This window comes from Danio rerio, chromosome 4 (genome assembly GCF_049306965.1).
Source record: "Danio rerio strain Tuebingen ecotype United States chromosome 4, GRCz12tu, whole genome shotgun sequence".
NCBI classification, from domain to species: Eukaryota; Metazoa; Chordata; class Actinopteri; order Cypriniformes; family Danionidae; genus Danio; species Danio rerio.
The window spans coordinates 2,682,429-2,710,388 of record NC_133179.1 but is presented as its reverse complement, the minus strand read 5'-3'; the positions used below and the strand labels follow the sequence as shown (position 1 = coordinate 2,710,388).

Below are 27,960 nucleotides of genomic sequence, written 5' to 3'. Positions count from 1 at the left end.
ATTCCCTTTTAGCGCCATCAGAGCGGGAGTCTCGCTGTTTCACCGCCGCCTCATAGACATCCACACATCGGGCTCTCGGTAAGAGCACATCCAGCACAGACACTCCATAAACCTCCGGTTATTCTTTACGCACGATAAAGCGGGATTTAAAATGACATTTAACGGTCAACGAGCGTGATGTTTAGCTGGCGAGCTAATCGTTCAGTTAGCAGCCATTGAGACAGACTCCTCCATGATGGAGATGAAAATGGCTGTTCGTCTTTTAAATATCGACTAAATTGTGTTCATCCGTTAGACGAGATATTTATACTGCGTTTTTAATGTTTAATCGTGTCTTTTGGACTAGATTTGATTGTTTTAAATGTTTGTCGTATTTCCTTGTGTTGGGAGGATGATGGTGGTGATAGTTGGTCTGATCTGGCGGGTAAGTTTTTTTGGGGAGGGAGGGAGGGAGGGGGGGTTTGTCTGATCACGTTGTCAGGAAAATGCTAATATAACCGGTTTGTTTGACTATTTTGCCTGTTTTAGTGATAAAGTGATGCCGATGTATTAATGTAACGCGTGTTCGAGCATAAATTGAGGTGTAAATCACACAAGTAAACCAGTTTAAACTACATTGTGCTTTACTTTTTTTTTCTAATAATCTTTAATCTGAAGTATTGGTTTGGTTAGTTCACCAGTGTTCTCCTAGTTGAGACTAGTTAGCTAGCGTTGGTTATTATTAGGATGGTGTGTTGCTAGCTGTTTTAGCCGGTGGGTCTGTGGAGGAAACACGTGGTGATGTGGCCTGGTGGGAAGTGACCACTGCACTGACCCGTGGATCACATCCAACATCATTAACCTAGTTTCGTAGTTTAACAACTGGTTTAAATGGTAATTTTGGGGCACAGTTGGTTAGTCTGATGCCTAATTCGTCACATCAGGATAAGATTGAGCTGGTGGGTTGCCAGATCTCTCAAGTTGAGTATAATAGTGCAAACATCAGTGGATTTGCTTATTTAATGCATTCAAGTTTGCGTATTTCTGCCTATTCTTTGATTATCTATCTACAATGCATGCATTCTGAAGTTTATATATATATATATATATATATATATATATATATATATAAGCTAATTATATATTTAATGGACACAGAAGTGTATCTAAAATATATTATTAATATATTAAACCATATATGTCAAATAGTACTTAATTTTATTTAATGGTCATGAAGGTTTTTTCAGTGAAATAAGTAGTTATTTGAGTTCAAAGAGTTAAAATTATGATAATCTTATTGTCAGCTGTGCTTTGCATGGATTCCTTTTCAGCATGGGTTAGTGGTAAAATAAAATTACATAGAATTTTTAGAGCTGGGAAATGTTTCCTTGTAGGAGATTTCTTGTACATCTTGTCTACATTTTAGGCTTGACATTGCTTTAGTTTTCTTATTAAAAGTCATAACCGACTGGTGGATTATGGCACTGTGTTGGCTATAAGGTTGGTGGGTATTTCTAAGTGCACTGAACCTTTGTTCCTGAGGACTTTTATAAGGTTTAAAGGCTTGCCGACAGCTTTCACTGCTGGAGAATGGTTATCAGTCTGGTGGAAATGTGCCAGGAACTTTGTCCTGGTATTGTGACGTCTTGTTTGGGAAATGTGATCCATCGCTGCCATGGTTTGGGAAATTTATGTGCGTTGTTTGGGTTTGGTAAAATTGTGAAATATTGCAAGTGTGACAGTTATACATATTGCATTTGTTTGCAAAAGATAATCGATTTAATGTAATGCTACCACATCAAATTTTCCTTAAGCATCATACAGCGCTAGTGTGTACTGACAGGCTTCAACTGTCTGATCTTTTTGACGCAGGAAGAGATTAACCTTCAGATTTGTCAAGAAAGGCGTCAGGTCTTCATGATATTGATCATCTTCAGAGTCTGGCCGTCAGTTCTTGAATGAATGAATGTGCTCAGTATTTTCCGCTGGAGGTCTGATCGTGGGCGCGTGAGGCTCGTTTTGATCCGTCTCTGCTTCACAGACTCAAACTTGGAGGTGTTGGATCTGCTTGTATGCAGGTCAGGCCTCTGCAAATGAATGCAGACCGATGCAGAGCTGGAGATACGGGGTTCACACCTTTGTTTGTAGCTAATCTATCCCATAAACCCTAGGGGTTGGTTTTCTGCTTGTTTTCTAACACAAATATGGCTGCATGTGTTTCAATAAGTTTGCATCAGTTGTCTAGACATTAACCAGTTTGCTAAAAGGTAATCGGTCAATAACTTTTTTTTTTTTTTTTTTTTTTATTCAGATTGGGCTATTCCACAATTTGTGACCGATATATTAAAGAAAATAATTGAGCAATTCTAAAACCATTTTAAAGATCTACTTCACCCAAAAATGTCTACTCACCCTTGATTTAAACCATTGAGTTTTGTTAAACATGATATTCTGACGAAAGCTTAGCTATAAAATTGACTTGCATGATATTTTTCCCTCCTATGTAAGTCAATGGTTACAGGTTTTCAGGTTTCTTAAGTATATTTTTTTAGTGTTTAATAAAAGAAGAAAACTCTATGGACAGCAAAAATCAGTCCAAGGTGTTTGGAATATGTGGAAATAATATTACAATTCTTTTATTGACACGACTGTTCTGGATCATTGTTAACTTGATAAAGGCATGTGTTTGCCGAATTGCATAGTCACATTTTTAAGGTATAAACATGTCAGACTTTTTAATACTTTCCACATTTTTTCAGTGCCTTGGACTGATTTTTGTAGTTTATTTTGATGAATTCTTTACCCAAAGAGCATCAACACATTATTTAAGCTACCCCTGAGCACTTTTTGTTCGACTTTGAAAAACTCAATAGTTTAGAAGCCACTTGAGTGAGTAAATTTTAAGTAAACTTCATTTTGGGCTGGAATTTATCCCACACATTTGATTCTAACATTCGATCTGCATGTTACCTTGTTAGCATGTGCTTCTCAACAGTTAAAACTGCTTTATATTTTCTGACTGAAACACTGAACCGTCACCTGACTGATAAGACCATCAGTGACTGAGTAGTTGTGAGCAGCTTCTAAGACAGTGTTTCTCAACCACGTTCCTGGAGAACCATCAACTCCGCACATTTCCCATGTCTCCTTAACCAAACACGCCTGGTTCAGGTCATCAGCTCATTAGTGGAGACTGAAACACCTGTAATAGGTGTTGCATCTAAAGGAGACATCTAAAGGAGACATCAGTGTTGGTGGTCCTCCAGGAACATGGTTGAGAAACACAGACAAGTTCACATAAAACATTAATAATTTACTCGGCCTTGATTTAAATCATTGTTCTTTTCTGGAGCATGACATTTTGAAGAAAGCTTGGTTGGCATTAGTTTTTCCTACCATGGAAGTTAATGGTTACTGTTTTAAGCTACTTTTAAATGTTTTTTTTTTTTTTTTTCAGTCTAACAGGAGAAAGTCAAAGATTTAAAGGGAGAGTAAATGCATTTTTGGGTGAAATATGCATTTAATCCACAAGTTTAATTGACTGTTTGACACCGGTCTCCATTTATGCTGTTAGCGAGTGTATCTAAACAGTTAAAGCTGTGCATATATTTTCTGTCTGAAACACTGAACCGTCACCTGACTGATAAGGCCATTGGTGACCGGATTTGGCTGGAGGCTGCTGAATATAATGAACAACATTAACATTTTCCTTTCTGTGTTTTCCCTGTAGGAAACAACACAAACGGTGAAACAACATGGCAGATCTTGACAAGTGAGTGCTTGTGTGCCTTTTTAATTTGTAAAAAAAATTTAAGTTTATACTCCAGTTTACTTATTTCTGTGTTTGTTTTTCTCACTTTTTTACATAAATATATATTGAATATTATTGAAATTCAAAGATCTTCTATTATGTTTGGTTGGTTTAGTGCATCTAATGTGTAAAGCTTATCTAGCATTAATCTAAATGTAAAAACAAAGCACTAGTCGCACTAAGGATGTCAAAAATAATACTTAAGTATTGATACTGGAATATTTGGCGTGGTCTGCTCAATATTGAAAATGGTATCTACTATCGACATCTTTCTTGGTGTTGTATGGATGTCAGAAATTCCAGTACTGTGACAACATTATCTTGCACCGCGCTCGGCTGATTTTTGTTTAGCCATCATCGTGTGACCGCATGTGTTGGACCAGCAATGTGTCTTCATGCTTTCATACTCGCTGTAGTATCCCAAGCATCTTTGCAATGCCAAACACATGCTTGCCACCTTGCAGTTTGGGGTTCAGTCACTCTGCACTTCTCTGACATGAGAAATACACCTGTTGCACACCACAGGAACTTCCTGTCACTGAAGATCAGTTGATATCATGCAGATTCACAAGCACCTGCGTTTTTATGTGGCACAAAGTATGATAAATGGAGGGGGTTCACAAATTCAGTGCTTATCCATAGGATTGTGTTGTAATTAATTGCTGAATCTTATCACATCATACTTTTTTTGCAATGTATTTAAAGCAGGTATAATGACAAACAAAAAGTTGCTTTATTGCAATGTTATAAAGGGGAGTAATTTTAGAATATCATTGATCAAATTGAAGTCTTGTATGTTTTTTTGATCAGTGTTATTTTGTATATTTTGTATAATGCATGATTAAGATTCTTGATTGTACTTGTATATGTTGGTCACTTTTATTATACTGGCAACCAGTGTTTCCTTGAATATAGCCAATGCTGCTAATATGGCAATAAAACATGAATTTGTTTGCTTTGTTGAGAGTTAAAAGGTTTTATTAAATTTCAAATGGATTTTATTGTAAAAAAAAAAAAGCTAACACTACAAGTATGTGTTAATGCATTAATCAGTTATGAGAAATAACCCTCTTTAGTAAGTTCAATGCAATCTTTTGCTATTAACTATACCTGCACAATGTTGTAAAAATTGACATTACATAATTTTTAGTGATTTATACATTGCAGATACGTTTCTGCAGATGACTTGGATTTTTGTAAAGGATTCAGCATTTCAAAATGTTTGGGGTAATTTTGAAGTGGAGTGCAGTAATGAGTGGAGTGATTTCCATTTTGAACTATAACAATATATATTTCTAGACGAGTTGTTAATGGTTCCAGATTTAGAAGAGTACCCCAACAATAACTGAAGCCACTGCAATTACAGGCTCCATTAAATGGCATAACATATTTTCAGCCGACAGGCTTTCGGGGGCTAAAAATTTGGTACATCTCTAATATCAACACTTAAGATTCTCATTGTTGCACATTTCTGCTGTGTGATTGCCTCTTAGGTCTATATATAGATATATAGGTCTATAATATAGAGTAAAAAAGTGCAGAGCTTATTGTTACTGACACATTTTATCGCGATTTGATCTAGTACATCGGCCCTTACTTTAAACTAATGTAAAAAATCTGATGTAAAATGACACCCTCACTATAAAAATTATTGAATAGTTTGTTGAAGCAACAAAAGCTGTTGTTGTGCCTGAATGCTTTAAACTGACCTGATGAAAACTAAAGACATTAATTTAACAACATTTAAATCCAGAATAGTTAAATTAATAATCATACTTGACATTGCAGATCCAGCCATGTGCACATTGCAATATTGATGCTAAACTTTTGAGTTATGCATTAAGAAATTAGTGTCACTTTACATTTATCAAAAGCTTTTGTAGTATTAATTGATTAATGTTAACAAGTAGAGTCTTATTATAGGTCTATGAATATTCAGAGTATTTTCATTCAATATCTCAGCATGTTGTAGACCAGATTGACATATGACAATAAATAGTTTCAGCATTTGGTATTGTGATGAACAATCACTGCTGTATTTGGGAGTGTGACAATCATTCAGCAGTCCGAATGTCAAAGACACTAAATGTTTAAATATTCCATATTTCTTTAAATTTTGCCCATGATATGCATAATCATTCCTTATATATTGGAATTCTGAAAATCCGCACATGCATTCATCTAACATTCAATGCATAAAAGCTTCAATGCGTGATAATTGTGGGCAAAGCACACGAGTTGGTCGAGCTCTTTCAACTTTTAAAGCTGAAGGAAATGCTGGTTTCCTCGTGACCCCTTTTAAGACATGTCATGTTGACGGAGGAGGAAACCCAGTTAACACCTGCAGAGTTTGCTGGGTAAATGTTTAATCTCCTGTGATCGTGTGTTTGCAGTAAAGACCAGGCTGAAATGGACCCAGCAGATATGGAAGATGTTGAAGAGGAGGAGGAAGACGCTGGGGAAGACAACAGTAAAGGTATGATTGCTAATTTCTGGATGCATTTCTCTTTAGCTGTAGTATTTGTGACTTAAACCAACGTTGGATTTTGCTAATGCTTGACTAAAATGCAAAGATGTAGCAGTTAACCAATACATAACCACGAAGATGAGCTAGAACTAGATTACCTGGAGTAGTTTGACCGGTACAGCAGGTTCTGGAGGTGAACTCCTATTAATAAAACTCATAATAATCTCCATAATGACTTTTTTATTTTTATTTCACCCCATAAGCAATGATTTTTAAATTATTAAAGACAGACCTGTTTTGATCTCTGTGGTTAGATTGCATATGCATTTGTTGAACCCATCACTTCTGTTTGCATTCAGTTATTTTTTTCATTATCAGTTTTAATTTAAGAAAAAATACTGGAATTAATCCTGAGCTACATTACCCATGATTCTTTACCTCAATTTCAACAATCACAAAGATGCAGTGTGCAAAGCAAACTAAAGCCCAGCTCCTTCATAATTTACTGCAGTTTACAGCGTCTTGATGCTTTCAAAATAGCATAATATATATTATTTAAATGATAATAATAGCTGGTTGGTTTGGTCCATGGCTTTTATGAGCTCAAAATATATCTGGGGAAGAACATGAGATGTTTTGTAATGTGCAAAACAGTAGATCCCATCCATGGCTGGATGGATAAAACAATGTAGATTTTTCTATTGGATATGATGGATAAAACCATAAAGATCCTATTATTGGGGACCTGGATGGATGGATGGACGGAGCAACTCCTGCTGACAGTCGCAGTTATTATGATGAAGTTGCGTGTGTTAGCATTGGCACTTACTGTGTTGGGTAACACGATATCAGTCTGCACCCTCTGTGACCTCAGCTGTGTTTAGCAGCTGGACAGAACCATCCTGTTTAATATTAATTAATCTGCTCGCTCTATAAAGATTGCTATAGTTGCGTTGACCTACCTTTTATTTTTATTTAGTTTTTGGATGCAAACAGCATTTTTTTATCCTTGTTGAAGGTGATGCTCTAGATCTGGGAAGCTTGAGGTCAGAATTTTTATAAATGCATTTGTAAACTAAGATCATGGACTGATTACAATTTAAAACAACTTATTGAATGCATTATACAGTTTAATTTATTACCTGCCTCATCCTGAGGATTTGATCAAGAAACATTTGTTATCAGTGTTAAACTAAACTGCTATTCTCATTAAGGATGCTTACTTGAAGGCTAAAATGTGAATGATCTATCTTTAATTCTCAAATTTATAAACCAGTAAAGAAGTGATCTACATTCATAATTATGATAATCATTAATTACTGTTAACCGATTCTGTGGAAGTATTTGATCCTAATGGAACAGGCAGACGAGTTATTGATATTATTGTAATTATTTGTAACATAATTAGCACAACAGTAATGTATTTACATATTAACAATAGCACAACAGTAATGCATTTAAATAACAATAGCACAACAGTAATGCATTTAAATATTAACAATAGCACAACAGTAATGCATTTACATATTAACAATAGCACAACAGTAATGCATTTACATATTAACAATAGCACAACAGTAATGCATTTAAATAACAACGATAATAATATTAAATATATTAAAAATGATTTAGAAATGTAAAATTAATCTAAATATTTGACAATTATTGAGTTTATAGCATTTTAATCAAAAGTGAAGATGCCATAAAGTCATGAAATTCCCAATTTTGGAGCCTTTTGGTGTATAAAAATACTTTAGGTTTACATGAGGTAGCTCCATGCTAATCTCGCACTATCTGGCATCTGTAACATTTTTAACAAAGTGAAACCAGAAAAGATTTTAGAATTTTCAACATGTATTAACACAAAATCTTATTTAATTTGTTTTATTGTTTGTTGATTTTTAAATTGTATTTTTATTGTTGAAAGATTCCTGCCATGAAAATAGCCTTGGTTGCTGACATGGCATAAAAAAAAACAAAAATCTGGCATCTGTAAATCCAATTAGATCCTCGAGTCTCAAATACAGCAAATATTACTTTACAAACTGTACTGTAAATAAATCACATGGAGATTTTCATATTAGCCTGATATTACTGCAATTAAACTGATTAAATCGAAATGTACACACACAAGTAAATGGACTCTGTGCTAAAAATCTGATTTCATGTGGGCCTACTAATAGCTTTAACATGGTTGACCTGCGGTTATATAGTATATAGGTGGTGTTTATGTACACTTGTTTAATGAAGTGGTCCGTAATGCAGCACAAGTTAATGTTGTTTGTGTTTCAGCACGTCAGCTGACGCGGCAGATGATGCAGAATCCTCAGATTCTGGCGGCGCTGCAGGAGAGGCTGGATGGACTCGTAGGATCTCCCTCAGGATACATGGAGAGGTACGTGTGAAAACACCCACACGCAACCTCAAATAGCTCCCCTCATTCTCATTGGCTGCAGATTCATTCCTCTACTTTGCAAACACTGACTGAAATGAAAGGCTTCTAATTTGGGGCAGATCCTGTTTCTTGTGTCAGGCTCTGAAATGAATGATCGCTTTGAGCCAAAATAAAAAGAGAATGCACAAGCAAGATTAGTAGGAAGCTTTAGGTTCATTTTTGGTATTTTAACCACTGATCCTTAAGCATTAAGCACTTGTGTACTTTCTGTAACTATTAAAAACAATAGTTTGCCCTTCTGTCAATTAGGTTAGTTTCAGTGCTGTTTAGTGGAGTTTAAACATGGCTAGTTTCTAGTAACTAATTTCCATCGTCTCTGCTATAATGTTACTAGTTATTTTGTAAGATACTAGTATTCAGCTTAAAGTGACATTTACAGGCTTAACAGAGTTATTTAGGTTAGTTAGGCAAGTTAGTTAATTGGGAAAGGCATTGGTCGCTATTTCTGTAGCCAGCTGAAGAAAAAAAATCAATCCAAATTTGGGTTTAATTGCTAAATGAATCTGATTGATACAGGTTTAGTGCCTAAAGCCCCGGTTACACTGCACTTTTCGCCCCATTCATGTGCATGAGAATGCTGCAGACTGGAAACGCAAGCTTGTGCGACTAGTTTCACCGTTCACTGCATTGGAAAGTTCAAGCTTGGTGAACTCCGACCTGTGAAATCTCTTCATGTGACTGCGCGAGACCAGTCAAAGATCAAAACATGACTTCTGTACAGAATTTAAAATGTTGACAGATTGTTTGCTTTTTAGTGTCTAGTCATCTTGTTTAATCCTGCTCCTTTTTGCTGTGCTGTACGACTAAGTTTCGCACACACATACTCAAGTGTGGCTGCAACATTATTTCAGTTGAAATAAATAAATGTTAGTTTTTCATTTAAGATGCATGCATGTATAGTGTTAGAAAAATTCTCATATTAAAAAATGAAAAATGCTCCCAGAAATTAGACCCACATCCAGCCAATCACAATTATTTTCAGACTGAACTAATTGAGCAATACATCTTAATCAAACAAGCAAGTTTTATTCATGAACTCTAGTTACCAATATGGTTTAATTATCTTCCAGTAACATTTGTTTTCCATGTTTTTATAACTAACTGATGAGTTTATTATGGATTTTGAAACTTGTGTGTGCTTGTTTTGACGCTATTTATAATGTATGGATGAGAAATAACTCTATTTGAATTAGTTGACTGCAAGTAAATACTTTTTCCAAGTGTTTTAGTGTTTATCCCTCAAGTCTGAAATTTCATGTTTTAAAAAGTCTTAAATTTGACACTGAGCTGAAATCTGCAGAAACACTGAGCATTCAAATGTCAGGTCTTTATTGTATTTTATATATATTTATTCAGCCTTTAATCTGTTTTTGAGTCACTGATCTGTGTGATTCTTGTGCTTGTCGACCTCATTTTGTTCATTTTTTGTGCAGTTTACCAAAGGTGGTGAAAAGACGTGTTAATGCACTTAAGAACCTCCAGGTCAAATGTGCCCATATCGAAGCTAAATTCTATGAAGAAGTCCACGAGCTGGAGCGAAAATATGCAGCTCTTTATCAGCCTCTGTTCGACAAGGTGAGCTTCGAGGACCCACACGTTTCTGTCCTCCAAAAGAAAACCATGCTTTTAGTTTTCCTCCTAAATGCAGTCTCGACCATTTTAACCAGGAAAATTGTGTATAATTTTTTTGAAATATGGAAGGTTTTACAAAATTTCCCTCAATGTACTTTATTCATTTTTTTTTTTACTGTTAATTTATTTCATTTTATTTTAAATCGATGCTTTTTTTAAATTTATGAAATTCCAGTTTCCATCATTTTAATCAGGAAAATATGGGAATTTAACCTCAATATACTTATTCTTTTTTTTTTACTATTATTTATTTTAAATGTTAATGCTTTTCATCTGAAGTTTCAAATTCCATCATTTTAATCTGGGAAAGATGTTTAGTTTTTCTAGAATAAGAGAATTTTTAATAAGTTCCCACTAAATATGCTATTAATATTTTTACTATTAATTTTTATTTCTTTTATTTTATTTTGAATTGAAATGCTCTTTTTCTTCCTGAAATTCTATTTTATATAATTTTAACCTGGAGAAAATGTATAATATTAAAGTTTAACAGTCTCCTCCAAATATACGTTTTTTACTATTATTATATAGATCACTTTTAAATCATCTTATTTTAACCAGGAAAATATGTCTTTTTTTCTAAAATGTGCGAATTTTCACGAAGTTTCCTTAAAATATACTTTTTATTCATATTGTTTCTTTACTATCATTTCATTTATTTAATTTATGTCTTAATGCTTTTTTTTTAATCATTGTAAGCTGTAGTTTTAAAATAAGGTGAAAGTTCCCTCAAAATATACTTTATTTGTAGTTTCTTGATTATTCATTTTTATTTATTAATCCTTCATCTTATTTTAAATTGAAATGCTTTTTTTCTTTCTGCAATTCCAATTTCTATAATTTTAACTTGGAAAAGATGTATAATATTTAAAAAAAAATGGGAGTTTAGCAAAGTTTCCTCATTTTTAACTATTATACGTTCATTTTTAAAATGTAATTTTTTAAAATATATATTTGTTTTCTTAAATCTGAAATTCCAGTTTCCATTATTTTAACCTGGCAAATCTCATCTCTTTTCTAAAATATGGAAGTTTTTACAAAAGTTCCCTTAAGATAAACATTTTATTAATATTTTTGCTATTAATGCATTCATTTTTGAAAAAAAAAAAAATCTAAATACTTTTTTCCACAAATTAATTTTCATAGTTAACTTGGGAAGGATTTAAAATTTGTCAAACTATAGAAAAATTTAGCCAAACCCCTGAAATATGCTTCTGTTTTAAGTAAACCTTTTTATTTCTTGTAATTATTCATTCATTTTTAAATATAAATGCTTTTACTTTGAGAGTTTATGGAAGTGACACTTAGTTTGAAAACTATCATCTGTAATTAATAATTGTGTAGTTTGCTTGCATTTGGTTATTTTTGGCCAATTGTAAATTTAAATTCCATTAATTCCAATGAGAATTGTTATTGAATGCATAATGAGGAAGAAGAGAAAGCGTTGCTGTTCTAGAAGAGCAGTGCTGTACATTTAAACCGCTTCTATTGACCTGCTGCTTCAGCATTTCCAACTGCAGCAAACACAAACCTGCTGAAAGCCTGTGCTCAATCAAGGACACCAGAGACGAACAACACAACCTGTTTATATTCTCACCTCGGTCATAATGCTTTTACCAGATTTACTCTGCTCAAGCTAAATCTAACAAATGCATCGTTTCAGCAGGAATATTGATTCATATTGTGGTTTGTTCTGTGCATAAACTAACTTGGGAACAGTTGCTTTAGCAGTCATATATTGTGACCTTTTTGCTGTGTAGTTGGCTAAAGCATGGGTGTTTGTGTTTAGCGGAGTGAGATCGTGAGAGCGGCGTATGAACCCACAGATGAAGAGTGTGAGTGGAAGCAGGATGAGGAGGAAGAGCTGACAGTAAGTAAGCAGGTACAGGTGATCCATACCTGCATGCTTTACAAACACTGCCACCGCCTTAAAAGGACAGTTCGCCCAAAAATACTGACATCTATAGGAAAAACAAATACTGTTCAAGTCAATGGATATTGGTTTTTAGCCATTCTAAATATTTCAATGTTTGTAATTACATGAATTGAGTAATTTTGTTATATTTTTTTGGTGAACTGTTGTTTTAACTGGACGTGCTGATATACATTAATACAATATACCATAAAGAACATGCATATTATCATAGGCACTTAAACATAGTTGAATAATTATTTAAACTTTAAGTACCCTTGAATAATATTCACACACATTGTTCACTTTAATAATATTCATGCTGTAAGACTTGGTCTATTTGCAAATTTTAACAGGCCTGTTGTTTATTAAGCCCGTAATATAAGGCTTTGACATTTAACATTTAATTAACATTTAATTTCAGTATTTTTAATTAGCATTAACTTAGTAACTACAATAAAAAGCTCACTGTTGATTAATGCATTAAATTAGCAATGACTTTTACTTGTACTTTATCATCCTTTTGCAACTGTTTATTGTAACATTTTGTTAGTTGTATGCAAATAAGCATTACACAAAGTTGTTATTATACATGTTAAAATCTGCAGCTTAGGTTAATACTGATACCACAATACCAAGCTTCAGCGTTTAATCAGATGTTTTAATGTCTAAATGCATCAACATCAAATTGTAAATGGTTATTAAAACCATTTGTTTTGCTAGCATTAACATGGTAACTGCAATAAAATGCTCACTGTTTATTAATGCATTAACTAGTGTGCATTAAGTAGACCATTGCAATGTTACCTATTGTACTTTCATCATCCTTTTGTAATTGATTATTATTGTAGCGTTTGTTTATAATATACAATAAAGCAGTACACAAAGTATTTGCGTTAAAATAATCTCTTGGCTTGGGTCAATACTGATACCTTAATGATAAAGGCTTCAACATTTAAGCAGCTGATATTTCCTAATAACTAAAATTAAGTTGTTTTTTTGGTAGCGTTAACATTGTTACTGCAATTAAAGGTTCACTGTTGATTAATGCCTCATTATTACCATTATAACCCTATTGAGCTCTTATCCTTTTGCAGTTGAATATTCTGAAACATTCGTTTATACACAGCATTGCACAAAGTATTTTTTATTATACATGTTGCAGTGATCTGCTGCTTGGGTCAATACTGATACCTCAAAGATAAAAGCTTCAGCATTTAAGCAGCTCTTGTTTTAATGTCTAATAATGCATTAAAAAGGTGTTAATCATTAGTTTTGCTTGCATTAACATGGTAACTGCATTAATGCTCACTGTTGATTAATGCATTAACTGTGCATTAATTAGACCATTGTAATGTTACCTATTGTACTTTCATCCTTTTGCAATTGATTATTATTGTAGCATTTGTCTGTTATATACAATAAAGCAGTATGCAAAGTATTCGTGTTAATCTCCTGGCTTGGGTCAACACTGATACCTTGATGATAAAAGCTTCAGCATTTAATCAGCTGATGTTTTCTTAATGCATTAATCAAAAGGTGTAAGTGGTTAATTAAATGGGAGTTAAAATTGTTTAATTAGCATTAATCGCAATAACGTAACTGCAATGAAAAGATTGCTGTTGATTTTAATGCATTGTTTGTTAATGAGACTTGTGTAATGTTACCTGTTGTACTTTATTCAATTGCAAAATGATTGTTCTTTGTTTCTCTTCAGTATTGTTTATGCATTTGTATACAATAAGAATTTAAATGTGTGTGTGTGTGTGTGTGTGTGTGTCATCTCTAATGCAGCAATACTGATACCACATAATGATATAAAAGCTTCAGCGTTTAATCAAGTCTAGTCTTACCTTTGTTGACTCTGGTTGATTATCGCCCTCAGGAGGAAATGAAGGAAAAGGCCAAAGTGGAGGAGGAGAAAAAAGACGAGGAGAAGGAAGATCCCAAAGGCATCCCAGAGTTCTGGCTCACAGTTTTCAAGAACGTGGACCTTCTCAGTGAAATGTTGCAGGTAGGACGAGAGTGTAGTTACTTTCAGGTTTACTCTTATAACGCACTTTTAAAACAGCCACAAGACTGACCAAAGTGCTTTACTACATGATTAACAGGGAGATGAAGTGCTTAACGTAAATACTTTTACATATATCTGTTAATATAGCCAAATGTTTGGTGCAGTTAAACATGCACATTGTTGCATTGGATATAAGTTTTATTAATCTTATTAATATCCAATAAGAGTTTGGTCACTAAACATCTTTAGGAATAGAAAAATAAGGATTTTTGTTTAAATAAAAATGTTTTATTGCAACCATAAAATGCAAACTACAAGATTGCAACTACATTTCATATTCGTTTCACTTTATTTGTGAATTTTGCATTTGTTTAACTTGATTTCTGTATGCAAATTTATTTAAATTTTATTTTCCCCCAGCATATTAATTTGGGTGAACCAATTTTTTATTTTTGTTAGATTAGTTGGTGTTGTCTTTTGGTACTGACTAGTCTAATGTATGAGCACTAATATACTACTGTAAAGCATCTTATAGAAAATACTAATTTAAAAAGACATCTGAGAGTAGTTTACTTTGTAGTCGCTATGTAAAAGATATAATTGCAGTGATGCATGGAAAAACAATCCTCAGGCCAATGTAAACAAATGGGTTTTTAAAAGAGACTTAAATGGAGCGGCTAGTGTCCATTCTGATCTGCTTGGAGGGAGTGTTTGTCACTAGTTTGAAAGCAGGTCATGCAGCAGGGGATTTGAGGCTGTGAAGAGTGTAGGACTGGTGCTTACTGCCATCTACTGGTGGGGAAGTGGAGGATTATTAGATAACACAAGCCCTACAGTTGGTGGTACCCTGATTTACAGGGTTTATACGATCATTAAAAACCTGGTAAAGTCATGGAATATTGACGTGGCATTTTCCAGGCCTGGAAAAGTTTTGCAAAAGTCGTGGAAAACAAATATCTGTTTACTTGAATATAGGTTAGGTGTCTTGACTTCTATTCTGCCCTTGGCCAATCACATACTAACATTATTAGTGCGGTGTAAGCATCATCTAAATTTTACATGGATCTAAATTTAAACTAAATAGATTGCTGTGTTTTACCATATGCTGTAACAAATTTGAACATGCATTGTTTTTCTTTAACCATGCGGATGTAGACATTGCATGAAACAATCGGTCATGAGAATATACTTAAGTCAGGGGTGTTCAAAGTCTGTCCTGGAGGGCCGGTTTCCTGCTGATCTTAGCTCCAACTTCCTTCAACACACCTGCCTGAAGATTTCTAGTATACCTAATAAGAGCTTGATAAGCTTGTTCGGGTGTGTTTGATTAAGGTAGAGCTAAACTCTCCAGGACACTGGCCCTCCTGGACCGAGTGTGGACACCCCTGACGTTGGTAAATTCTCATGACCTTATGTTTTAGTAATGTGTATGAACCCTGATTTTATTTAACTAGCTTTTTTTTTCTTGCATTTCTGTACTATAAAACAGAATTCTATGTACTGTAATAAATAATACAGGTATAATCTGTATATTATAAGGAAATGTATTGGCAGCAGCTAATAAAGTGCACAAAATTGATAACGCTTCAGCTAAAATGGAATTTACAAGCAAGTTAAAACTAATATCATGAGTCTCCATTATAGTTAAATTTGGCTTTTAGAAATCATTGTGTACTAAAATTGTAAGCAGCATTACTGCTCGTGTTAAGTAAAGATGAAAGTTGCATTTAATAGTACTGATTACTAGTCTTCGCTGAGGCCAGCTTCCAGCCTCCACTGCTGAGACTGCAGCTCTGCACAAGACTTTTGGCCAGCGGAGAAATTAAAATGTTCGTGCTGAACTGAGTCTGCTTCTCTCAAGGTTTTTTTTCTTCACTCTCCAATTCCGCCGCTGTCGCCACTGGCTTGCATGGTTCAGGATCTGAAAAGCTACTCATTGATGAATTTGCTCTTCAGTGTTTGGACTCCGTAATGATTTCGAACCACACAGAACTGAGCTAAACTGAACTGAACTTAAACACTAAAAACTGAACCACCCTGATCCAGTTACTATGACCATTTATGTGAAGCTGCTTTGACACAATCTACATTGTAAAAGCGCTATACAAATAAAGCTGAATTGAATTGATTTTAAGCATTTGTTTTAATGACACATTTACTCTTCCTGCTCAGGAACACGATGAACCCATCCTGAAGCACTTACAAGACATTAAAGTCAAATTCTCTGACGCCGGACAGCCCATGGTGAGTCTGACTGTCGGAGTCATTCGCTTATTGATTGATTTATTGGTTTAATCTCACTGTTGCCTTTTGTTCTGTTTCTGTAGAGTTTCACATTAGAGTTCCACTTTGAGCCCAATGATTTCTTCACACAAACAATCCTGACAAAAACCTACAAGATGCGGTCTGAGCCGGACGAGTCGGACCCCTTCTCTTTCGACGGGCCGGAGATCATGGGCTGCACGGGGTACAGATGAATTCTGCTCTTTCCCTGTTTTAGTGCTAGGATGCTTTGGAGATAATAACAATTTGTTCATGCATTAATAACAAATGGCAACAGGAATTGGATCTTTGAGTATCAGACATGCTTCAATGCTAATTTTGAGCACCATTAAGGTTTTTATTTACTCTTCTGTTGGTTTGATCTAGAGCTTTGTGTATATAGTTCTAAATCTGAAATGTTCAATAAATAATAATTTCATGGGCCGTGGGCTAGTGATTCTGCCCTCGGTTGTAAATCCCGACATGCACATTTTCAATATTAATAATTTAGATAGTGCTCGGCAGTAGTTTTCACTGAGCTCTTCAGTATAGAGTCTGAGTTGAGTGATTTTGGGTTTCAGCTGCACGATCGACTGGACTAAAGGCAAGAACGTCACATTGAAAACCATCAAGAAGAAACAGAAGCACAAGGGTCGTGGCACAGTGAGGACGGTCACCAAGACGGTTCCCAACGATTCATTCTTCAACTTCTTCTCTCCGCCTGAAGGTACATCATTTTACATGCGTTGAAAATTTACAACCCGTTTACCTCACCCTCGATTCAAGAGGATTTTGATCTGTGAAGCATTAGATGTTAGTTTTTGTTGACTTTAGCTGGTTTATAGAATACATGTCAATGGCTGTAGGCACTTTCAAGACTTATTTTTTTTTTTGCACTACACTTAACACAAAACAGTGAGTTCTCGTATTACTGTGCCATGTTTTACTAATAGTACCATATATATTTTGTGGAGGTGTGGTGTCATGCATGTAAAAGTAATATAAAATCAATATACACTCTAGAGAAGAGCAGTAAATAAGTGCTGTTTATTACAGCTGTTGTTGATTTTAGTGCTGGGCAAATATTAATTGCACCCAAAACTAAAGTTTTTTTTTGACCGTACGTGTACTGTATATCTAAATGCACATGCATGCATATATTTAAATGAATGTTTGTTTATATTTAGTAATATTAAATGTACGTATTTTTATAGAAATCCATGCATGATGGATATATAACCACAATTTTTTTGGTGTAATTAGTTGTAATCTTTCCCCAGCACTAATTAATTTATGCTTTTAAAATGAGTAGATTTAGTTGATTTTATAAATTGCAGATAATCTGAAAGTTTAAGTTGCTTCCAAGTATAAAAAATAAGGATGTCAGTAATTCAGGATGAATGTTGTTAAAGCCAGTGCAAATACTAATGAAAAAATCATGTTTCCACTAATGTAGAGCTAATCTTTCGTATGAGTGTTTTTCCTTACTTGACTGTATTTATTTAATTTTTTTGCAGTTCCAGAAAGCGGTGAGCTGGTGAGTGGATCTTCCTACTTCTAAACTTAATATCCAAATGCGCAATAAAACAAACTGTTTAATTTTGACTTGGGGCTTAATTTAGTGTGAAATTGACCGTAAAATGAACTTGTATAATTAATTTCTTTGATTGCTTGTTTTGTGACATCAGCTTGCAGAAATCGAGATATGCTGGTGTATATAATGGTATTAAATGAGTGTCACACAGTAATATTAGGAGTGAAAGTTTGTTGATGCTGTTTCAGGATGAAGACTCAGAGGCAGTTTTAGCAGCAGATTTCGAGATCGGTCACTTCATCCGTGAGCGTATCGTTCCCAGAGCTGTGCTGTATTTCACTGGAGAGGCCATCGAAGATGACGATGATGACGTGAGTGAACAAGACCACATAAAACTGTTCATTCCTCTAACTAGACGACTAGTCAGTGTTTATACTGAGAGCACTTTGACGTACATTTTTGTACTTTAATAGCAGACGTGGAAAGAATTTACCTTATTTGTTAATCATCTAGTATTCATGTAAAAATTCTTATTGAATTGTGAAGTTGTATTCCCTTTGTTTATATTGATTAACCTAAACACAGTGTTAGTTTTTAAAGTGGTAAAGCCTTAATGTAATCTAGATGTATATAGAATATACTTTTTCTCTCCATGAAAATGGCCATAGGAGTAGGCATGGTGTTAAATGGAAAAAAAATAAGAAACCAAATGACCAAAAGTTGCCCAATATTCCTCAATCTGAACACTGTTTTTCTTTTTCAGTATGATGAGGAGGGAGAGGAAGCGGATGATGAGGTTGGTGTTTATTTTTTTCTATTTGCATATCATAACCGATTACACAATTACAGAACAATAATCATGAAGGCACAGCAAACTTTTTACCCCATTCTCCCTCCCAACAACCCATTCCCTTAAAAAAAAAAAAAAAAACTAAATAAATAAATAAAATATAAATAAATCAACAAATAAATATGATAAAAAAGGGGATGTTTAAATCAGGTAGAGAGTGTTTACTGAGTGTTTAATCCATGATACTTCCCATATTCCTAAGCTTGTTCTAGTTGTAGTAGACTGTCAACATTTACATTGTACTTTAGAAAGTTATTAAAAGGTCTCCAGATATCTTCAAACACACTTTGTTTCTTTTTGACAATGTATGTGATCTTCTCCATTGACATATGCCATTTCTTTAATCCTGTGTTTTTTTTTTTTATTACAATTTTTTTACTATTAATAATAAGTTAAACTTGCAATAAAAATGAATCCTTTTTAACACACGTCCAACATTGCCTTTAAATCTCCCTGTTAATTTTTTTTTTCTTCTGGAGTAATTCCTATAATCATGAATTATAGTGTCAAGCCTGAAATTATTTGTACTGTTCGCAAGTTTGACGGTGGGAAATGGCGTTGGCTCCTTCAAAAAGATCATAAAGAGATGTCCAATAGGCTTCATAGTGCCTAGAAAAACAATTTCTCTGCTTTTCTCTACATTTAAACAAAAACTAAGTCAGAATTAGCCAGCGTATGGATCATTTCTGGCTTGACAAATGTTTTAGGACATCTTTGATTAAATCTCATGATCCACTTCTAAATGGTGACTACTATATAACGTTAAATTATGTGGTCAATCTTATATTAGTCTTTCTTTTTGATTGGCTGCAGAACAAACCACTGTTCTCCCAGTGACTTGCCTATTTAACCTAGCATGCCTAATAAATCATAAGCCCTTTAATGAAACCAACTGATGTGTGTTTGTTTTGCAGGAGGGCGAAGAAGAGGCAGATGAGGAGAACGATCCAGACTATGAGCCCAAGGTAAGAGTCCAGACGTCCGTTAGAGCTGCTCATAAGTGTCTGATACTGAGATCTCAACATACAGAACTCAAACGGTCACCTCCACTCATCCAGACACACTCATCTCTCAACAATAGTGTGTAAACCGCTGTGCAAATAGTTAAGCGCACATATACACAGCCCAGATGGCCGTCTTTCCTGGTGTATCCACCTTTTTTTTTTTTTTAGACATGCTGATATTCAGTACAGTTTATAATAATGATTGAATATGCATAATGCTGTTATTGATCACTTTTAAAATAAGAATACAACACTATCTGTCTCTTAATAGTAATATTCTGTGTTGTATTGGCAGTGGTTCATCTCAGCACCAAATTGCACCAAAAACAGGCTAGTACTTCATTTAAGACGCTGAATGTTTAGTTTAATGGATATTCCTCCCATAATTGATGTAAAACATCATGTGCTGCAGGGCAAAGGTGGATGCACTGCCATCTCTGGTACACGCATTAGTGGAAGATTATCTATCTCTGCTGCAGTCAGTGGATGAATGAGCGCAGTGTTTGCGGAGCGAACATCTGTTAGTGCAGGAGCGCTCTGACCTTTAACCCTGCTTTATAAATACCACAATGCACTTCTGTGCTTATTTTGGGTTCTCGCCTCTAAAACTCCTCTGAAGCGGCTGTGTTTAATACACGCACTGCCCTACAAAGGTCAGTTTTTGATTTTTCACACTCATTCTGCCTTTTTTTTTTTTTCTCTGAATCTGTGCGTGTTGAGGACTCTGACTACTTACTCCGTCAGGTCAAAGGTCAGGATGGGAATCATAATGGATGCTTGTCCCCTGGCTTTACTGAGCATCTTTGCTGTACAATTTGATGTTTTATATGAAAAATTTAGTACAAATATTGAATTATTGTACTGTTAGTGAATTTGCACAATTTTACCAAATATGTATTGTGTAATTCGGTGACATTTTTATTATTATTATTATTTGTTTGAGTGACATAATTGTGTACACTTATGAGTATTTTAATGATCTGTAATAGTGTACTTAAGGATTTAAAAATGTATATTTTAGTGATTATAATTGTATTTTTAGTTTTTAATATATTCAATAAAATTAGGAAGCATTTAGTAAAAGGTTATAATATATATTACTTTTACAAAAGCACTTAACTTTCCTATCTTTAATTACTTTCCTTGAATGTGACTGAATGTTTAATTCCTCCTGAGGACTTAATTTGTACATAAAACATGGCAAAGGAAATAAGACAACTGCATAAATAATAAATTACATGAAATTAACCCAAAAATAAGAGACATTTAACAAATTATAATTAAGACCAGGCATGATCAGACGGTCTATACCAGATGTCGAATTGGACATTCTAGGTTGACACATTTATATTTACTGAAGAATCACCTAAATGTAATTACTGCCAGGCTGCTCTCACCACAAAACATATTTTGTTAGCATGTAGACATTTATTTTTATTAGGAGAATACTTTAGACATATATAAAAAGGTACCACCAGGAGGAGTTAAATTACCAAAAATTGAACTGAAAAATCATATTCTACTTTGCATAAAGTTTTTGTGAATTTTATCTATGGATATTCTCTATTTAAGTCACTTTTAGTGTAATACTTTTTATTTATATTTTTCGTGTAATATTTTGTATATCCATTTTGCCAAAAAATAGCCATAAGTTGCTGATGTGGCAATAAATAAATAATAAATTTTAAACAATTATTAATAACTTGGGGAATTGTAGCAATTCAATTACTATCAATATTGTAATTATTTTAGATTAGATTCAACTTTATTGTCATTACACATGTACAAGTACAAGGTAACGAAGTGCAGTACAGACTTTATCAAACAACAAAACAGTAATTTATTAAGCCACACTTGGCTTTCTGCCCTATACACTTCTATTCATACACACGTGAATGCGACAGACCAAAAACGCAAGCTCATGCGACAAGTTTCACAGTTCACTGCATTGCGAAGTTGAAGCTTGGTGAACTAAGCTGCGTAATTGCGCCACATGGCTGCATGAGACCATTTAAAGATCAAGACATCTGTACAGAACTTAAAAATATGGACCAATCGCTTGCTTTTTTTAATAGTTTCTAATCACATTGTTTAATCCTGCTCCTTTTCGCAGCGCTCTACAACAATTTTGCATGCTCATACTTTTGTGAACGTTGAATTATTCAAATATAATTAAATTTACTCTTGTATATAACTTGAATATACTGTGTAAGGTTGCACAATGTATTAATCAAGGTGGCTTTTTAAAACTTTTACAATAATACATTTAGCTATTTCGAACTTATGTAATTGGTGTAATTTGGTGAAGTTAAATGTGTATCTGCTCGTTTTAATTTGCAGCTTAAATAACAAATTAGTTTCTAAAAGCTTAATTTTAGTGTAATTTTATTACTTTTTAAAGCACCTTTCAAAATAAAATATCAACCTTAAACCAGACTTTTTGTAATGAATGAATAAATAAAGGCATTGTCGTCTTTGGATGATGAACTTAATACATAAAACAATGCAAGTAAATACAATAAACATGACAAATACTCTGCCAGGGCCAAACAGCATCTGTGAGAAGTTTTTGCTATTTTTACACAGATATATTTGCAAATGTATGCAGAAAGATTTGTTTACTAGCTAAACCCAAGTCAGTTATTTTTAATTGCATTTTTAAAGAGTTACTATGCAAATACAATTTTGTTTGGTAAACAAAGCAAGACGCATCGATTTGTCTACTAAAAGACTGTAAAATATTAGTTAATATTACTAAAATATAAATATATATTTACACACATTTACACAAACCAATTCAATAATGGGCTAAGAAATTATTCTGATTTATTTTTTACATTTCCTTTGGCTTTATTGCTTATGTGCTATAGAACGATAGCTAGAAATCAGTATTGCTTCCTACAATCTATTTCTATTGTTTATTTTTTAGATCAGTCGTGTGGCTCTTTTTCTGGCTTGCTAAAACTAAACAAGCCACTTTATTCAAACTCTGCTGTGAAAATGAGCAAAGCATCACTGCTCATTCATCTGCTCTGCATTTCTCCATATTCATCTCCAGCATGTCACATTTCTGCTTCATCATCATCATCATTCTCACAGCATGATCAACTAATCCACATGTAGACTCTCTTACAGCGCCACACTATAAACACCATGATTAACATGTTACGTCTTCGAGCACTCTTGTGAGTTCCTCTTTAAATTTCTCCACTAGGTTTAAGTGGTGTCTGTAGTAACCCTGTCCCGGTAGGTAAAGCTCATCTCTGAATGTGACCCCTTCCCATGATTCCTGCTCATCCCCACACTAATCACTAATTGTGCGTGTGCTTGTTTTGACGCTCTTAACCATCGTGGGTTGTTGCCATTAGCATCTGTATTGTTTCTGTATGTTGAAGCATCCGGTTTGCTCTTAATGAACTTTTTTTTTTTTTTTATTCGAGTCTTTCTGTTGTGGAAATGCAAATGAATAGTGCTCGTTCTGTCCTGCCATTGGTTAAAACTGGTGTCAATCATTGCTTTGACGTCCACATGGCCCTATGAAATCTCCCTTATTTATTTTGTGCTTAAAGGTTTATGAATGCTGACTTTTAATGTCTAATTTTAGTCATCAACGTGTGAAGTATGAATATAAAACTAGTTTTTTGCCAAATCTGCCAAGATAAAAGTTTCTAAATGATCATTTGTGCATTTTAGTCAGTACAAAGTATAAATAAATGTAGTTTATTCCACATTTGTCAATTAAATTTTTCTAATGGCATTTTAAAGTCTATTAGTGATTTAAGAAGTGTGAAGTATCCAATTTTTGCAAAATTCAGGCTCTTATTTAATGTCTTTGTGTTTTTTGGTCTTCTATGTGTGAAGTATAAATATAAAATGGTGCTTTTTTATATTTACCAAATTAAAGGTTTCTGAATGCTCATTTATTCATTTTTAGTCATTGAAAATTAAGTTTTGTAATGTTATTTTAAAGTCTTATTTTAGTCATTAAAGTGTGAAGTATAAATCTAAAATGTTCAAATTTTTGCAAAATTCAGGCTCTTATTTATTGTCTTAGTGTTTTTTGATTATCATGTGAAGTCTAAATATAAAACTGTAATTCTATATTTACCAAATTAAAGCTTTCTGAATGCTCATTTATTAGTCATCAAGGTGTAATGTATAGATGTAGTAAATTCTGAATTTGTCAAATTAAGAGTTCTTTGGTGTTAGTTTTATTTTAGTTATTAAAGTGTAAATGTTTTTTCCAAATGTTTTTCTAAATTCAAGTTTTTTTATATATATAGTTTTAATGTTATTTTAGTCATCAAAGTATGAATAATAAAAATAAAATAAGCTTTTCAAATTTTTGTATTTTCTAAATTCTGTTTTCATGTGTAATTATATTTATATTTTGTTTCTGTGACTTTAATGTAGCTCATCAAATTTTTGGGCCCCTAAGAAGTATTTTGTTCTGAAATTGTATTTATTTGTGGGCCGGTTTGATTTACTGGCCTTTTTCTCTAATTTTTCTTTCTTTTTTTTTATTCCTTTTTAAAGACCCAATGTTTTTTTTTTTTTTTTGTCTTTTTTTTTTGTTATTACTTGTACAATGATTTGGACCCTTTAAATGTAATTTATTTTTTCCTTTTAACAAATCTTTTTTCTTTCATGTTAAATGCAGTGCAATACATTTTTCCTGAATTGTTTTAAACCATCAATTTTGTAGAGTTTTTATTATTCAGATTTTTATTTTTTTTCTAATATCAACACTATACATGTCACTATACTTGTCTCACTATACATGTGTATTCCTTTTACTTTTGAAGTGTTTGTGGCATTCCATGTTTTATTAGTCTGAATCTCTTTCCCCTTTTCCTACCTTTTTGAACAGGTTTGTTTTACTGGCCTAGTTTATCTAATTTTATTTTATTAACCATTATGTGTGAACTATTTATTTGTAGAAAATCTATACCCTCCCTTCATTCCTCCCCGATTTTGTTCAGACACTAGCCCATCATTATTTAAATGTGCATTCCATTTCTTTTGAAGTGTTCTGTGATATTCCGTTGTCTGGATCCTGTTCCGTTTTGTGTGTCAGATCTCATAGGGCCCGTCATCCCTCAGTTTGTGGCCGTGTGATTTGATTGGCTGAGGGCCCTGAAGACTCCGGATCTGTTGTTCTGGCTGTAATCTGTTTTGTTGTTGTGGTTTTGTTTACCAGAAGGACGCCAATCCCCCAGAGGAGTGCAAACAACAGTGATGGCGGCGCCGGCTCCTTCAGGATCCCCCTACACTGTAACGGCTTCAACAACAACACATAGTTACTTACCGCCTTACAATGTTTTGTATTTTTCTTGGTAGAAATAATTGAATAAATAAAATACAAAGGGTTTTGAGATTTTTGTTACAAAAGAAAAAGATGAAAAAGCACCTCCTTATCATCGGGAGCCGCAGCTCATAGTATTTTACTAGACCGGTTTCTCTTGCGTTTCCCTATTATTATTTCCCCCCTCTCTCTCTCTGTATAAATAGTTAGACTGCAGTAAATCCCTCGAAGCATGACACTTGTTTCTTCACTGCTAAACTAGTTGGGTTCTCGTGAAGTCTTTTTTTGTATTGCTCTTAGACAACAGCTGTGGAAAGACTGTCCGCTTTACAGGAAAGCAATCAAAGCAGCGATGTTGGTTTTAAACCCTCACGTGCGGTCAGAATCAACAGACATTCCTCATACCTGTACATTCCTCATCAGTAGATGCTCCGCTGCATGACTTTCTTTTCCATGAGCACTTTGTATTCATGTATTAGTAGTTTCTTTTTTTTTTCCCCTACGAGCGCTTACATTCGTCTTCAGGTGCTGCATGCACTTGATTAGAGTAGGTTTAGAATGTAAGCTCCTGATTGGTTAATTTCGAGCTCCGCCCCAGCTGACGCTTAACTCAAGAATGTGAGCTCCTGATTGGCTTATTGTGAGCTCTTCTGAGTGACGTTTTACTGTGGAATGTGAGCTCCTGATTGGCTGATTGTGAGCTCTTCTGAGTGACGTTTTACTCTAGAATGTGAGCTCCTGATTGGCTGATTGTGAGCTCTTCTGAGTGACGTTTTACTCTAGAATGTGAGCTCCTGATTGGCTGATTGTGAGCTCTTCTGAGTGATGTTTTACTCTGGAATGTGAGCTCCTGATTGGCTGATTTCAGACTTTGCTCTTAGTAAGTTGGAATGTAAACCTCTTATCGGTTAATTGCGAGTTTTGCCCTGAGCGACATTTATCTGCTCTTGAAATGAAAGCTAGCTCCTGATGGGTTGATTGCAAGCTTCATCTTGAAGTTGTCAACTCCGGAATTCAATCTCCTGATTGGTTCATTCCGAGCTGCACCCAATTGATTTGACTGCAATGCAAGCTTCTGATTTGTTAACTCTGAGCTCCAACCTGAGCGATTATTGTCAACGCTGAAATGGAAGCTCGTGATTGGTTGATTGCATGCTCCACCTTAAAAGTTGTTGTTTCAGGAATTCAATCTCCACATTGGTTGATTCCAAACTCCACTCAATTGATTTGACAATGTGAGCTTATTATTGGTTGACTCAGAGTAAAACGTCACTCAGGGTGAAGCTCAAAAGCAAGATTCTGATTGGTTGATTTGAGAGCTCCACCTCGAGTGACTTGTCAACACTGAAATGGAAGCTCCTGATTGGTTGATTGCTTGTTCCACCTTGAAGTTTTGTAGACTCAGGAATGTAGTCTCCTGATTGGATGATTCTGATCTCAGTCCAAGCGATTTGACCACAATGTCCGCTTCTAATTAGTTGACTGAGCTCCACCCTGAGAGTTTTACTCTGGAATACAAGCCTCTGATTAGTCTATTTGCGATCCTCTCACCGTGAGTGATGTCAACACTTGATTCGATCTCCTTATTGGTTGATTTCAAGCTTTGCCCCTGAGTGATGTTTAACTCTGGAATGCAAGCTTCTGATTGGTTGATTGCTGACTCTCCACCCGGTGTGATTCGTCTACTCTGAAATGCAAGCTCCTGATTGGTTGATTCCGAGCTCCGCCCTGAGTGATGTTTGTTGACTCTGTTTGGCAGGCCTATCACTGTGAAGGGGTGTGTCTGACTTTGTGTGTGTGTGTATGAATTAATGTATGAGTGTGTGTGTGCATTCAGAGGAAGGTCTCTTCTCCCTCTCGTAGCGCAGCCCAGCAGGTCTGAAGCAGAAAGAGCAATATTTTCACCCAGAAACCCCCGAGCGCCGCAGTGTCCTGTGTGTGTGTGTGTGTGTGTGTCCGGCGCGGTGCACGTGTGTATCGCAGGCAGTCCGGCTCGTCCATTAGTTGGTCTGGTGAGCGGTTGAAGCAGCAGGGGTCGTTCTGGTTCCCCCTCAGCAGCTGTTGTCAAAGCAAAATGCCATGCTACAAAATACTAATGTACTCAATAACTGTACGTGGATGTATATTCATGAAAAATAAATTGGTAAAATGTGCATTGCCTTTGTCTTGTTTTTGTGTGTGCGTCTGTACTATTTTTATTGTTTAAAGGTGCAGCAGGTGATCTGTCAATGCAAATGTTAGCTTTGAAAACAGTCCCTTCCCTGCCGTCCAAAGACACACCTCCTGAAATCATGAACGTGCGCTCGTCACTTAGAAAACTCTTTATAGTACTTTATAATACTACTGCATACTGTACATTTGCTGACACAGTTTGGTATGCTTATCAGAAATATGGAAGTTACCGGCGGGACAATTAAGATAAGCATTTTTAGTCGTTTGCCTCTCCCAGAATATAAAAATACATAAATGCATTTAGATCATTTACTTTAATCATTACTAGAAATCTGCAGGTTTCTGCATATATTTAGCCCATCGAGTCTGTATTTACTTGTGTATGTGAACATATTTATTCAGTTTTAAATTCATTGCACTAATATTATTGTGATATAATAGTAATATTCAAATGTTCAGCTGATTTATTTACATTACAGTTTGTAAAATAATATTGTCTTTTAGTAGATATTATATGAGGCTTGCTTTGTTTACGAATTAAGTAGATCTCATTGGATTTGCAT

At 34.5% G+C, this 27,960-nt stretch overlaps 1 protein-coding gene across 4 annotated transcripts; it reads left to right on the top strand.

The window, feature by feature from the left end:
• Positions 1-27,378, top strand: nap1l1 (nucleosome assembly protein 1-like 1). 4 transcript variants are annotated; one of them, XM_073945650.1, is made up of 16 exons: positions 1-78; positions 3,710-3,751; positions 6,184-6,266; positions 8,550-8,652; positions 10,146-10,287; positions 12,134-12,214; positions 14,142-14,270; positions 16,443-16,514; positions 16,598-16,737; positions 17,114-17,259; positions 18,050-18,069; positions 18,315-18,437; positions 18,830-18,862; positions 19,831-19,881; positions 23,135-23,166; positions 25,121-25,289. In XM_073945650.1, the coding sequence occupies exons 2-15, from the start codon at positions 3,735-3,737 to the stop codon at positions 23,138-23,140; spliced, it is 1,146 nt and encodes a 381-aa protein (XP_073801751.1). In that variant the 5' UTR covers positions 1-78; positions 3,710-3,734; the 3' UTR covers positions 23,141-23,166; positions 25,121-25,289.
• The last annotated feature ends 582 nt before the right edge of the window (positions 27,379-27,960 follow it).